Source organism: Triturus cristatus, chromosome 8 (assembly GCF_964204655.1).
Source record: "Triturus cristatus chromosome 8, aTriCri1.1, whole genome shotgun sequence".
In the NCBI taxonomy this organism is placed as follows: domain Eukaryota; kingdom Metazoa; phylum Chordata; class Amphibia; order Caudata; family Salamandridae; genus Triturus; species Triturus cristatus.
In genome coordinates this window covers 189,108,324-189,123,172 of record NC_140591.1, presented here as the reverse complement: position 1 = coordinate 189,123,172, position 14,849 = coordinate 189,108,324, and the positions used below count along the sequence as shown (strand labels likewise).

General features: G+C 45.8%; 1 protein-coding gene across 1 annotated transcript in view; it reads left to right on the top strand.

Annotated features, from left to right (window-relative positions):
* The window catches only part of MORC3 (MORC family CW-type zinc finger 3), a 684,179-nt gene that overhangs the window by 175,470 nt on the left and 493,860 nt on the right, over positions 1-14,849 (top strand). The window contains exon 4 of the mRNA XM_085621291.1: positions 9,379-9,593. Within this exon, the coding sequence (XP_085477417.1) occupies positions 9,379-9,593 (215 nt within the window). The remainder of the gene's footprint in view (positions 1-9,378; positions 9,594-14,849) is intronic.

The window sequence follows — 14,849 nt, the reverse complement described above, 5'->3', positions numbered from 1 at the left end:
CTACTGCCTCAAGCCGTGTTTTGACGTGGTCCTTGTTATTGTATCACAACACATACATGTGCATGCGTGATGACCTGTGTATACATATTCCATATCACACTTATTTTTTAGGGCTGCTCTCGCAGGCGAGAGTCCTTTTGTCCGGGGTTTGAAAACGGACCCTGGAATCGCACACGCTCGTGCATGTGCTTATCCTTTTCGGTTCCGCTATTGTGCTTTGAGTGCATGTTTTTTTTTTTAAACAGAGCATGCAATAGGCCACAGGCGGGCACAGTGCTCCGCCCATGGCCTATTGGTGTTTGTTACGCGCACCAAAGCCCATGCGGTTTAAATTATCGTGCCCAGACAAGGGCGCGATAATTGAAAACGTATGGCTTGCTGTGGCGCGCGCACCACTAGTGGTCGTGTTTTTTTTTTTTTTTTAAATAGCGATCACTTTCAGTGCCGCTTGTTGATTTAATGGAGAGAACGTGCTTTTGGGGTGAAGATCCATAGGCATGGAGGTTTGTATCAACTGAATTCCTGCATGCACCCAATAACTGATTAACTGTAGAGGTCAAGGAAACAACCAGAGATTTTAAAACACTAACCTCCTTTTTCAAAGTTTGAACAAGTGATTCATAAAAGGCCTCATTAGCAATGGAACCCCTGACCCTATGGATTCGCCTTCTTGCTATTCTGAATTACTAACTTGAGCGCAGGCCCTATGGTTTGTTGGTCCTCTTGTAGCTCAGGCAGTAAATGAAAATGAATACTGCAGGGAAAGCCCTCCGGATATAAGTTGGAGGTTTCAGTGGCAGGAGGGACATCTGGAGAGGTGGAATGTAGTACAATCTGTGCTTCTATGGGTAATACACAGGGCTTCTCCATAGCATTTGACAACATTCTAGATATTTTACGGTAATTTCCAGACGCATGGCAAATTGAGGGGCTTGTAACACCGGGAAGGGTAACAATAGAGTCCAGGACTAATATCTGTTCGCATTCCACCAGTAGGGTTGTCGATTCTGTCAATAAATCCCTGGGGGATTTACGAGTTTTCTTTGAATTCCTAGGTTTAAAAGCCCCTGCACCCCCCTCCGTAGCCTTGCGTTCTGCCATATAGAGCTACTAACAGATGGATAACAGAAAGGTCAAATTCACAAGAGTATAGAATATAATGACTGACAAATAAAATGGAGGACGTTAGGCAACCAGTCACTGATTTTGTGGTTCAACGCAAGAATCGCAACAACAAAAAAACCTCCTTCTAGCGTCAAGGATGGCTAGGATAAGTAGTCCCTGGTTTGGGCTGCAATGATGATGCCCCCTCAGCTGATAGCGTCCCTTGCTGTGGTGGCGAACGAGGCGCTTTAAAGCGGCGACTGGTGTCACGCTCCTCCTCCTGGGGGTCAAGGATTGCTGGGCTACGTAGTCCCTGATTTGGGCTGCAATGATGATGCCCACTCAGCTCACAGCTAGTTTTGTAATAGCGGCCGGTGGCCACCAGAGACGCATGTGTTCGCGTATTAGTGAAGGACACGAGTGTGAGGCATCGATGCAGCCCATTAGGGGGACACCTCATTGCACAAATAATTAAAGCAGAGGCGCCCTTTCCGTATGCGTAGGACTCAATTCCCCCTGGCCGCAGTGAATTATTCTCAGACCTCACGGGCTGCCGCTTAATTGGAGCTGGTTCCTAACCTTGGCCTTCCTCCAGGCCTGCACAGGGTGCGCCCACACAAAGCAAAGTTAAAATGCGTTTTCGGGATCGTGTTTACATTGTAAGTGCCACACAGATCACATGTAGTATAACTGTTTACCTTTTGCACCTCTGTCCGCCAATAGGTCTCGCAATTGCAAGAGTTTGAGCTTTTGACATTGTAAATGACAATGCTTTTTAGTTATGTGTTGGTTTTTAAAACTAAAATTAAAGGCATTATCATTTACAATGCCAATAGCTCAAACTCTCGCAAATGCGAGACCTATTGCATTGCAAATGCTTGTTCTTTTTGTCAATGAGGGAGAGCATCAGCCAAAGTTTTGGAAAGGTGTAGGAAGCTGGCTCTGTATATGGTATGCCCACAAGGTGGTTATACCCCGCACAGAGTTTCGGGGTTCCCCAAAAGTATATAAGGCTCAATGTAAAACCCAAAGACATGTAAGACATTTATTGCACAACATTGACCAATAATTGACACACGACTCAAAAAGGAGATCCACGGCAATTTTTGAAAAATATACTTTTAAGACCAAGATATTCGTAATACGGTAAGTACGTTTTTAAATAAAAAAAAACTTTCCACTGACAAAAGTCGGCACTTAGAAGAATTTCTAAACAGTTCAATGTTATCCTATGGGGAAAACAATATTGTGGTTAAACAGCTAAGTATCACACTTACAGTTCCATTTTCCAGGACCAAAAGTCAGCAAGGAGCAAGGTCAGGTGAGCACCAAACCTGCACCATCTTCAAGCTGAAGCTGGGGTTGCATTACAAAGGCGGCCGGCCTTTGATGCTTCCCCTTTTGAGCACTGGCCTAACCCTCCGCGAGGAGGTATGACACCCCTGCCCAGGATGTGCATTGTTTCTGGTCCCAGAGAGAAGAGGCTCTCTGCCCAGGGTTCCAGAAACATGTCTGTGTGTGGTAGGCTGCCTAAAGCCAGTCACTACCCACACCAGGGCTGGTAGGTTTTCAGGGGGCACCTCTGAGGTGCTCTATGAATACATGGTGTAATAAATCTCACACTGGCAGCAGTGTGAATTTATTACGAGGAGTTGTTTTGGTACCAAACACTCCTGGGTTCAGTGAAGCCATCATGGTGCTGTGAAACTCTAGTTGTTGAGTTTCCAGCTCATGTATGACTCATGGCTTCTCTGGCGCTTACAATATTTAAGAATTTACTTAAGTATTGTAGGTGCGTATCTACTCATGCAGATATGCCCTCACCTGGAGTGAAGTGCCCCCTACCTTAGGGCTGTAAGGCCTGTTAGAGGGTTATCTTACCTATACCTGCAGGGAGTGCTGGCTGGCATAGAGCCCAGGCAGGGTGTCATGTTGACTTTTCACCTCCGAAGGGAATGCAAGCTGCAAGGGCAATGGCAGGGCCCTAGTGACGGGGAGCCGAGTGGAATTTCTTCAGCTCCCAGGCTCTAGGTACTCTAGGTATCATTTATTAGGGATTTACAGGAGGGTAAAAGGTGCCAATTGTCTGTATGTTTTAGGGAAGAAGCACTGGCACAGGGGACCTGGTTGGCAGGGACCCTGTGGGCTACAATCAAAACAACATCCATTTCCAGGCAAAAATGCTTGGGCTTACCATGTAAAAAGAGGCTTCACTCACACAAGGTCAAAACTATTAATTTATTTATTTATTTATGGTATTTATAAAGCGCTCTGCAACCCTACGGGCATCCTGGCGCTGTGAGAGTATAACTGAGACAGATGTGCATCATGAGTAGGATGAGTGATCAGTTTGTTTCTGGGGTAATTAAAACTTTGGGGAATAGCCATGTCTTTACCTTTTTTCGAAATGCCATCAGTTCGCCTGTTTTCCTAATAGCAATAGGGAGGCTTTTCCAGAGATGGGCTGCCGCTATACTAAAGGCTTTGCCACCTTGGGTGGCTTTCCTGATCCTAGGTATACTGATGAGATTAGTGGAGGAGGATCGAAGGGTCCGAGTGGGTTCATACCATTTAAATTTATTTTGTAATGGTAAGGGGCCCACCCCATGCACTGCCTTAAAGACTGTGCATAGAGATTTGAAGAGGATCCTCTGATGCACGGGCAGCCAGTGTAGTTCAGCCAGTGCAAGAGTGGTGGAGGATCTTCGTCCTCGGGAAAGTGCCATTTTAGCTGCTGCCGCCTGGATGCTCTCAAGTTTGGAAATCAAATAAGCAGGAGATTCCAGTAACAGAGCGTTACAATAGTCCAGGCGGCTGAGAATAATGCTCCTGACTATGGTGGCTCTAGTCTGTGCTGGTAGGAGGGGCAGCAGCTTTCGAAGGCCTCGCATTAAGGCGAAGCAGCTGCTCACCTGCTTGTTGACATTGGTCTCTAGATTCAGGTTGTCATTAAAGCTGACCCCTAGGTTCCGCACTGATTTTACTGGAGTTAGTAGCTCCCCTGACTCCAGAGGCCAAAAGTCAGCAGGCAGTCTTCTAGCAATTCTACCTACTTTGCAGTGCATTATCTCGGTTTTACCACTATTGAACTGTAGTGAGTTACTATTTAGCCAGGATGCCATTTCCAGCATGCAGGTGTGGAAGGTCTCGAGTGAATCTGCATGAACACCATCAAGAGAAATCATCAGCTGCGTGTCATCCGCATAGTTGATCACGCTAATGCCGTGAGCCTTGATGATGCCCATCAGGGGTTGCATGTAAACATTAAAAAGGATCGGACTGATCGCAGACCCCTGTGGGACCCCGTGTGGAACTGTAGCAAACTCAGACTGGTATGGAGGGAGTGCTACTGCCTGCCATCTGTCCGTCAGATAAGAGCGGAACCAATCGAGCGCAACTCCCTCAACTCCACAGCTTTTCATCCTTATCAGCAGGATGTCATGACTCACCGTATCGAATGCGGCGGACAGGTCCAGCAAAATTAAGATTGCTGATTCTCCCCTGTCCGCCCTCATACGCAGGTTGTCCAGGACCATCAGCAGAGCTGACTCGGTCCCATGGGCTGGTCTGAAACCGAATTGCTCCTCTTCAAGGATGTTGTTAGTTTCCAGGAAGAGGGACAAAGATCTGCTGACCAGCCGTTCCATGATCTTAATTGGATACGGCAGGAGCGATATAGGTCGATAGTTCTTATGGCAATTGGGGTCCAAGTTTGATTTTTTCAGTAGAGGGGTGACAACTGCCAATTTCCATTCTTTCGGTACGATACCTGTGTCGAGGGATTGATTGCATAGCTGATGAAGTACTGGAAAGAGTTCCGCCCCAAATTCCTTTACTATTTTGTGAGGTAGGGGATCCAGTGGGGATCCCGATGTTCTATTTAGGGCTGTATGCGCAAACTCTTGTTCTATCGGAGTCTCGAATTTATCCAAGATAGCCTTTGGCATGGGGTGTCCTTCTTTTCCTTCGCTCTTCTTCCCGTTCTCCGTGCTGCTATTACGCTGCATTGAGGTGGGGGCATCCTTCATGCCCTCAATTATTTTGGTAATCTTTTCCTGGAAGGAGGCCAAACCGTCACATAGTTCCTGTGAGGGCTTGATTTTGCTATTAGCACATTCAGGAAGGGACAGATCTTTTACTATCCTAAAGATGTCACATGACTTGTTGGAGCTTTTTAAGATTAGATCTGCAAAATAGTTTGCTTTGGCTGTGGTAATCTCTTTCTTGTACTGAGTTATTATCTGCCTCCAGAGTAGTCTATCCTGCTCTATATAGTTTTTCCTCCAGTGCCTTTCCGCCTTTTTACAGACGTTTTTCAGCTCTTTCAGTGTTTCCGTGTACCAGGGCGCGGAAGGGTTGCCTCTTTTTCTAATTACTTTCATCAGTGCGATATGATCAAGTTTCCTGGTTACCTCATCGTATAGTAGGCGATAGTTCGTAGTAATATCGTTCTCTGGGTTAAACAAGGTCCCCACTTGAAAAAGGTCAGTCCCCCTTCCTTTTTTCTTTTTAATAGTCCCTTCCAGTCACGACTGATGAAGGTCCTGATCTGCATGTTTGCCAGTCCAATATTACCCAGAGTGTGGATATTGAATATTAAGAGAAGGTGATCTGACCATGCTACTGGTTGTATTATTCCCATGGTTGTAAGATCTTCTGCAGCGAAGATTAGGTCCAGAATGTTTCCTTCCCTATGTGTGGGGGTGGTTATCCATTGTTTTAGTCCTAAGTTGGCACAGGATTGTGTGATGTTGTAAAGGGCCGTGTCTAGTTGGCCGTTGGTCCACAGGTTAAAATCTCCCAATATCAATAGTCTGCTATGGGAGATTGTCAGGTTGTTAAGAACAACGATCAATTCCTGCTGTTGCATAGCGTTAATGTACCCCGGTGGCCTGTAGCAGATTAGGCCAGTAAGACAATGGCCTGAATCATGCTTGATCGATATCCCAAGAACTTCAACACATGAGACCGTATCAATGTCCAATGTTGCAATGTTCAAATCTTCCCTGAAAATGATTCCCGTTTCTCCCCCTCGGTCCTAGGTTTGTGAACAATCTTATACCCTACTGGGCATGCCAGCCACAGCTCTGATTCTAGTCCAGCCACCGTCCATGTTTCAGTTACAAACAGAATATCCAGGTTGCTGGATTCGATCAGTAGCTGTATCTCAGTGGCATGTTTTGGGAGGGATCTAACATTTAGTAACCCACTTTTTAATTCTCCCTTAGGTGTATGTCCTTGTTCTGTATACGATGTCTTGTCTAGCGGGATGTGCCTGTTGCCTGAGGCCTGGTCAGATTTAAATAATGGTTCGAGTGGGCGGGGGTTGATATGTGGCAGGCAAACTAGGCAGTTAGGGCAGGGATTCTTATCCTTGGATGTTGTGTTAGGGGCTAAACGTGGGCAGGTTGCTTTGCCGGCCAGTGGCTCCAGCATTATCAGGGTATCCCTACTATATCTATAAGTCTCACTATCCGGGATAAGTCGGACAAGGGGGGTGGCCCTAGGCCCGGTCTCGGTGCGGACGAGCGCAGACGAGCTTGCCTTAAGCGCGCCTTCGGCGTGCAAACGTCGCGCCCGCTGCGCTCGTCCGCTGCGCTTCCAGTGAAAGCCCATCCTTTATGGAAGTGGGGAGAGTGCAAAGAGGGGGCGTGTCCAGTACAAGTGAGCGTGTCTTGTAGTTCCAGCAAATGGCGGCAGGGCTGAGATAAACAACCACCCGCCATAGCGATCAATCCGCTGTGCGGGGATATCTGTGCCTGAAAGAGTTAGGTGCTCAGGGTATCGGTAAGTTTAGTTTTTTAAAAACACAGTATTACAAAGTAAAATACATCCATTGCCACTACTCCCGGCTGCGCCTCAGGAGGTTCCAGTTATAATGCCGCGCTCGTATTCAGCGCGCGTTATGTACCTGGTGAGGGGGCGTGGCCAGTACAAGTGGGCGTGTCTTGTGATTCCGGCAAATGGCGGCAGGGCTGAGAAAAACACCCGCCCGCAACAGCGATCAATCCGCTGTGCGGGGATGTCTGTGCCTGAAAGAGTTAGGTGCTCAGGGTATCGGTAAGTTTAGTTTTTTAAAAACACAGTATTACAAAGTAAAATACATCAATTGCCACTACTCCCGGCTGCGCCTCAGGAGGTTCCAGTTAATCAATCTCATTGAAAGGTGTGATCTGTTGGTTTTTCCAGAGCTTGCCTTGAACTTCTTTGTGGTCCTGCTTGGTGCTCTACTTGCAGATAACTTCATCAAAATGTACAGATAGGCCAATGATGCACATCTCTGCTTGAATGTCTCCTCTTCTTCAGGCATCCAATGTCTCAAACACTGCCTGCATATCTTCCAGACTTAAATGTCTAATGCCTACCTGATTGTCAAGAAAAAGATACAAGAAACAGTACACACCTGGCTTAGTGGCATAAACCTCCACTGCTTCAAGCACCAACATTCACCGAATGCCAAGTCACTTGGATTCATCCTGGACGCTAACCTCTCCCTCAAGGAACACGTTGCCCAGAAGAATCTCTGCCTGGTACCAGCTCTCTCTTCAAATGAAAGTGGAACAGTTTCTCCAGAAAACAAATTCAAAACTGCTGTTTAAATCCTCATACATTTACTTCTGAATGGTGGAAATACCCCACTACATGGCCTTCCAGATGCCACATTGACAGCCCTTAAGGGCATCTGTCACTCTGCAACATGTCTCATACAGAACCTAAAGTAATATGATCCCATCACCCCATCTTGCTGGAACTCCATTGGCTCCCCTTGCCGGTCGGGACCATCTTTAAAACCAGCTGCATCATTTACAAGCTGTCACAATCCGCACCCTGCTTATCTTGCAGACAAGCTCACTGTCTTTGGCGTTTCACTTAACACCCGCAACCAGGACGCCATCGGACTGCAGACTGAGAAGTATAATTAAAAAAAAAAGAAAAATTAATGCAGCAAGCCTTTGCCATCTATGCACCCAGAATCTAGTACAGTATCCACGTATCCTTCAGGACCACACCAATGCTGCTGCAGTTTAGGAAAAGGCTGAATACATTTTTAAAGAAAACTATACCACAATTATCAGCAACTCACTACCTCGTCTATCACGTGTTGACTTTGCTTGTCTTTGACCCTATTCAGCATTCCGCTGCTTTTTAGCTAGGCTCGGACTATGCGAATATCACATACATACAAACATACATAATTGTCTCTCTCCATTATAGATGCCCATACCTCATTGGTCTCCAAATTATTTGTATTGTCTTGACTAGTAATTTATTAGTCAGAGTTTATAACGTCAATTATACGAAGTACAGGAGCAAGCATAGTTTCTTGTTGTTTTCTCTGTGGGTGATGAGTAACCTGTAGTTGTTTAATCACCATAACTAGTTGTAATCTGTTTTTTACCAGTTAATGGGTTAATTTTTAGATTTCTTGCTGGTTTTAATAAAGTACACCTATATTCACAAAGTCAGTGTTTCAGTAGATCTCCAAATCTAAAGGAATTTGCTTTTAGGTACCTCGTGTTCACTGATCACTGCTTTAACCAAACAGTTTTTAGAATAAGGTAAACATCCAATAAGAAACAAGCTCAGTTTAGACAGTGTGTTAGAACTCCATAGTTCATGAGATGAAATATTTTTTCCCATAATGCAATTATTGGTCTCTTTTTTGTGTGTAGAACATCTGAATTTTGTGAATCTTGTTGGAAATTGTAATTCATTGAACAAAACAATCTAAAATTGTAAGTTTTGCCTTTGTTTCATTTTACTGTGCTGCTCCTAGTACGTGCTCAACACATACAACACAAACTGCCAGAGAGTAAAGTGTATTTCTGGAAGAACCAGTAGTCTGAATCCGTGAGGTGTGCCTTCCTAGAACGAATATGAGCCAGTAACCAAACAGGGGAGTTTGGGTCATTTTGCTGTCTGTGAAGTTCTCAGTCCATAATGGGACTTTTTGAGGCTGTCCGATACAGCCCAGGGTCCATGCTGCATGACTGTGTTTAGACTTGAACATAAGTGAATATCTTCTAAACTATGGTTAATTGGTTGCAAAAAAGTCACTCACTCCCCGTAATCTACATTTTGTAGTAGCCATAAACTGGTGATTTGGTCTAACCCTACTTTATATTATGTTTTTGGTATCACACTGGAGCCTTTGTTTAAAGTGTAGGAATCTCGATTTTGTCATCTTTTATTTCTAGAAAGGTGTCCATGCTATATTGAGAAAAATTACCCTTGCTTCTTTTCTAACATACTTTGTAAACTTTTCTTTTTCAGTTTCGGTTTCAGTGACAAAGTCACAGTGAACGGCCATGTTCCAGTTGGACTATATGGAAACGGGTTTAAATCTGGATCAATGCGCCTGGGCAGAGATGCAATTGTTTTCACCAAAAAGGAAAATACCTTGTGTATTGGAATGTTGTCACAGACCTATCTGGAAGCAATAAAGGCTGAACATGTGGTTGTTCCAATTATAACTTTCAACAAGCACCATATCCTTTTGCTTTGCTGTAATGAATTCTGTGTGTAATAGTCAAAATTGACATTTGTGGGTATTTAACACTTTTATATAGGCCAGAACACCAACAGGTTTGAGAGCACTTTAAATGGCAAGAAGAGGCGTAGTCTTCAGAGACTATCATTTAACAAAAAACGATTTTTTTTAACAAGGCAACTATTATCTATAAATAGTTGTAACAGTAGTATTATAGGGGATAGTTGGGAAAATGGGCAGGAGCAGATGGTAAGTTGTTTTAGTCTGAAAGATACAGTTCTAAAAGGTGGGCTTTGGATGTTTACCAAAAGACATCTTGGTGGGTTTTACTCTTTAAGTGAGAGGAAGGTGGTTTTGGGTGTCTGTGAATTTGGGGAAATTCTTGTATTGACTCTACAAAAATGTGAGAATGAGAAGTCAGGAAATGGGCCTGTTCTCTTCCCAAGTAATAATATAAAGTCTAAAAGAACTGGTTAGTTGTGAGCCACATATCTGTGCCTAGATTTTAGGTGGATGCACCAGGAGTGTGTTCTGCCTAGGAAACCCTCAGGTTTGAAAAAAGAACCCTCACTCACCTATCTAATAGGTGACATGCTTCATCATAGGGTCCCTCTCTGGACACTGAATGTTTCCAGGGTGTGCTGAGACGCCTGATTACAGCAGAGATGGTTGTTTTTCTGGGGTGAGATTGTGATGGTGAGTGAAAAGTGCTCCAGTGAGATGTGCTTTTAAAATTGGCTCAAATACTTTGTTTTTTTAAACCTCAATGTTATTGTTGAGCGTAGTAGTCAATGTTAAAAGGTGGTAAATATATGAAGGATGTGATTTTGATCCTTCTTATCCTGTGAAAGGTCTATATGTTTCAGCCATGTTAATATGTGCCCTTAGGGTCAAATGGCTTTCGTAAGGACTGATAAAAGTTTACATGCACACTTGGACATGCAGCTGTTGTGTGGATTGCACTTACAACCCACTAGAAATCCTCTGTGTCGCTTTTAGTTTTCAGCGACAGTAGCTACTTGCCATCCAAGATCAGCCAAGGGGGTGGACCCTGTAGTCGCACTTTCCTCAAGGTATCTCTCCCTCTGATAACTAATTTTCCTCGGTCGTCCTTCATCCAACAGGTTTGAGAGCACTTTAAATGGCGCAAGAAGAGGCGTAGTCTTCAGAAAATATCATTTAACAAAAACTGAAAAATATTTTAACGAGGCAACTATCATCTATAAAGAGTTGTATCAGCAGTATTATAGGGGATGGGTGGGAAAATGGGCTGGAGCAGATGGTAAACTGTTTAAGTCTGAAAGATACAGTCTTAAAAGGTGGGCTTTGGATGTTTACGAGTAGACATCTTTGTGGGTTTTACTCTTAAGGTAGAGGAAGGTAGTTTTGGTTGTCTATGTGAGTTTGGGGAATTTCTTGTATGACCTGCACACTGACCTAGAGGCTAACTTGTGTTTCACCCCATCCAGTGATATGTCTCGGGCATTCACACTAAAGCGCGGCGAGCACCAAGGATGCATTTTCGCCCCCATACTTTTTTTTTTATATATCAATGATCCTTGTCTACACCTTACTCTGGCCCAGGTTGACACCCCTAGAGTTGCTGCTACCCAGGTACCTGCGCTGTTATACGTGGGCGATGCAGTGCTACCAGCCCAGATGCCCAACCCTCTAAGAGTACTGGTGGACCGCGTCTTCCAGTTTAAGGACCGCCTTAATTTGTCTACTAATTACGGCAAATCTTATATTATAGCCTGTGGATTCGTATGATCTCAATCAAAGGCCAGTCTTTGCATAGTGTAAAAACTTTTGTCAGTTTGGGTGTCAATTTTAATTCCTTGGGTTCCTTGCAGCCTCAACTTACCAATTCATGCCTAAAACTAAGTAGGTCAGTTGGAACTATTTTTAATATATCAAAATCTACAAGGAAGGGGACTATTGTAACTCTTTTAAAACTTTATAACACTCCGTGCTTTCCAGCTGCCACGTATGGTGCAGGAGTATGGGGACACCATAAGTGCTCTCCCCTTCAAATAGAAGAAAAGCGTATATGAAGAAGATTTTTACAGCTTCCTCTGGGCACTTCTTGTTTCATCCTTAACGCAGAGTTAACTCAGCGTTAAATTGAGGACTCCGTGCGATTTGCTCCTTTTCTTCTGTGGGTGAGCATATGGACAAACCCCTAGAAAAGTTTTGCAGAGATGTTATTCTAGTCTGCCCCAGTTTGTACAATTGGGGTTTTACTCCTTGATTGAATTAAATCTCTACATCTTTTCAGGCGTTGGGACTGGCCCCCTTGTTTTTGTCCCCAATGGAAATAAAAGGAGATAAATCACGGGTAAAGCACTTCTTTTTGGAAAAGTGTGATGAAAATTGGGCGCAAGTACAGCTGGAGAAAACCACTGTGATTACATATGTAGGAAAGTGCCCCTTTTGCATAGTTACCCCCAACTTTTTGACTGACGTCTGATGCAGCTGACTTGATGTGCCCTGAGTCCCTGCCAATCAGGTTCCCAGGGCCTATGTTCTTTCCCAAAACTGTCCCATTTGTACCCACAATTGGCACATCTCTGGCCACAGGTAAGACCCTTGTAAAAGGTACCTTGGGTACAGAGGGCACTGTGACCAGAGGAGGCCTCTAAGAGCTGCAGCACCTATTTTGCCACCCTCAAAGACCCTTTACCTTAACACCCACACACCTCCGTTGCAGGCTGTATATTATTTGGTGCAGAGAAAAGTGAAGAGTCAACATGGCACACATCCCTGTGTGCCATGCCTACAACCCACTGACTGAGGCCTAGATAAGCCACCCCTCTAGTGGGTTGCACTACCCCTCAGGGGAGAGAGTAAAGTGGCATGAGCCCTGTACCCCTACAGTGTCTAAGTCCATTCTTAGACATTGTAAGTGTAGTAAAGCCATAAAGAGTATATGGTCTGGGAGTTGGTCATTACGAACTCCACAGCTCTTTAATGTCTTTACTAAACCCTAGAAAGTTTGGTAACTAATTTCTCATTAAACCCACACTGATGCCAGTGTGGGATTTAATGTAAAATTCCCCCCGAGGGCATCTTAGAGATGCAGCCTGAAAAACAATCAGCTCTGGTGTGGTTCCTGAATGGCTGCCTGCCATTTGCCACCACCAGACAAGTTTCTGGACCCCTGGGTCTCTGGGTGCAGAAACAAAGCCCATCCTGGGCAGAGGTGTCATGCCTCCTCCTCCAGGATGGGCTGGGTCCACGAAGGGGAAGCTTCAAAGGCCTGATGCCTTTGGACTCTGTCCCTGCCTTTTGCTGCCCCCAGTGATTGGCTGCCACTGGTTCTGCCTCCCACTTTGGGCAGGAGAATTTACAGGAAAACCAAGCTAGGATGAGAGGTGTGTCCACCTTTGCCAACCCCACCCCTCAACTGGGGGAGGAGAGGTGTAGCACACATCTCAATCCGCTCCATCTTAAAGATGAGACTCAGCCAATTAGGGAGAAGCTCATGCCCCCTTCCACTGGAAGGGGGCATAATAGGGGGTACTCATTGGTGCTGACCTACACGCCCCTTTAACTCCCCTAAATTTAGTATTTTGGGGCAACCCTGAACCTTGCCTCCTCAGATTCAAGGAAGAAGGAAGAACTGAAGAGCCGTGCAGATGCAGGAAGAAGAGGACACCTACTTTTTTGGCCCTAGCCCTACCGGCATGTCTGCCTCCGACCAGCCTACAGCGAACAAACCGGCGTGTCCCACAACCAGCAGCCCCTCCAGACACCGAAGGACCTTCCCTGCACTCACCTTACAGACTCTGTATCCCGTGAGCACCGGATTTGCTCAACCAAGACTCCAAGACCCAGATCCATATTTTGGCGACTTTGTGATTCTGCAACATTTTGCACCCACGGCCCAATATCTGGTGCTCCCCGACCTCCCTCAAGCTCCAAGAAGACGCCTGCAGCCTCAGTCTGAAGTGTCCCCCTGACCATGACCGAAGCTGGTAAGAAAACCCGACACCAGAAGACACCTCTGTACCCGACTCCCTATGGCCTTGGGTGGCCCAACTGATTTTTTTTATTTTTAATCTTTTGGGTTTTAAATAGCCCGAACTAGATCCGAAGATTTCAGGTATCAGAGCGCTTCACATGAGCACCTGTTTTGTTACAGAAGGACACATTCATTTATGTTAGGCACAGGGAGTTTAAGTGATTTGCCCAGAATCACAGGATGTCCAGCGTCGTTGCTGAGACTCAAACCCGGTTCCTCAGCTTCGAGATCGACCATTCTAGCCGTAAGGCTACATCCTCTTCCCTGATGGTGTCCAGGCATCCCCCAAGAATCCAACTTACCTCTCCAGCTGGTGGTCGCCTTCAGGACGTCTCCCTGCCTGAGCCTGCAGCAACTTTTCAGAACCGGAGGTCTCCATTGAGGATTACAGGATCCCTGACATATTCTTGGCAAACTGCACCCAATGCCCCAGTGCCGTTGGTGGTGCAGCTCCTGTGCCGATTGTTGGCCCCTACAGTGTTGACCTTAAGCCCAGGAGCTTGGCTCCCACAACCGAATGACCTGCTCACAAGCAGTCCCTAACTGAAGGCCCCCTTAGCCCGTTGGCTAACATTGGGCCCCTGCACTCTGCTCCCGGCCGCCCCAGTGCAGCTGGTGGTGCAATTCAAGTTGCCTACCTAGACCTTGAAAAACCTTGGTCCTAACCCCCATAACTCCCACTTGTAAGATGTTTAGTTACCGTGAAACCGATAAGCAGATTTTGGGCCTTAAAAGTTTGTGTGTTGAACTGTTGTTTTGTATGGGAAAAACCGTATGTATAACTCAAGCCAAGAATAGTCTTACTTACTGTGTATTGTGAGATCCTTAGATGTGGTATCTAGACATACCACCCCTAGTACTCTATGTAATCATGAAGTATCCTAAAAGTAAATACTATGTAATTTAAACTGCTTTTTAACCCCTTCGCTGCGGCGCGAATTCCGCTGCAGCGCTGGGGGGGTTTGGGGGGTTTGCGGCGCCGCCATGCTCATGACGGAACCACGCCGTCATGAGTCACGGGCGAGTTGTGCTCATGACGGCGTGGTTCCGTCATGACTCCACCCACTTGCGCTAATCGCCCGCACAGGTGGGGAATTGGCGCCGCGTGGGCGGAGCGGCCGCCAACGGCGCAGCATGACGGAACCACTCCGTCATGAGCACACGGCGCCCGTGGCTCATGACGGAGTGGTTCCGTCAGAAGCATGCAAGGGGTTAAAGTCCTACCAACCT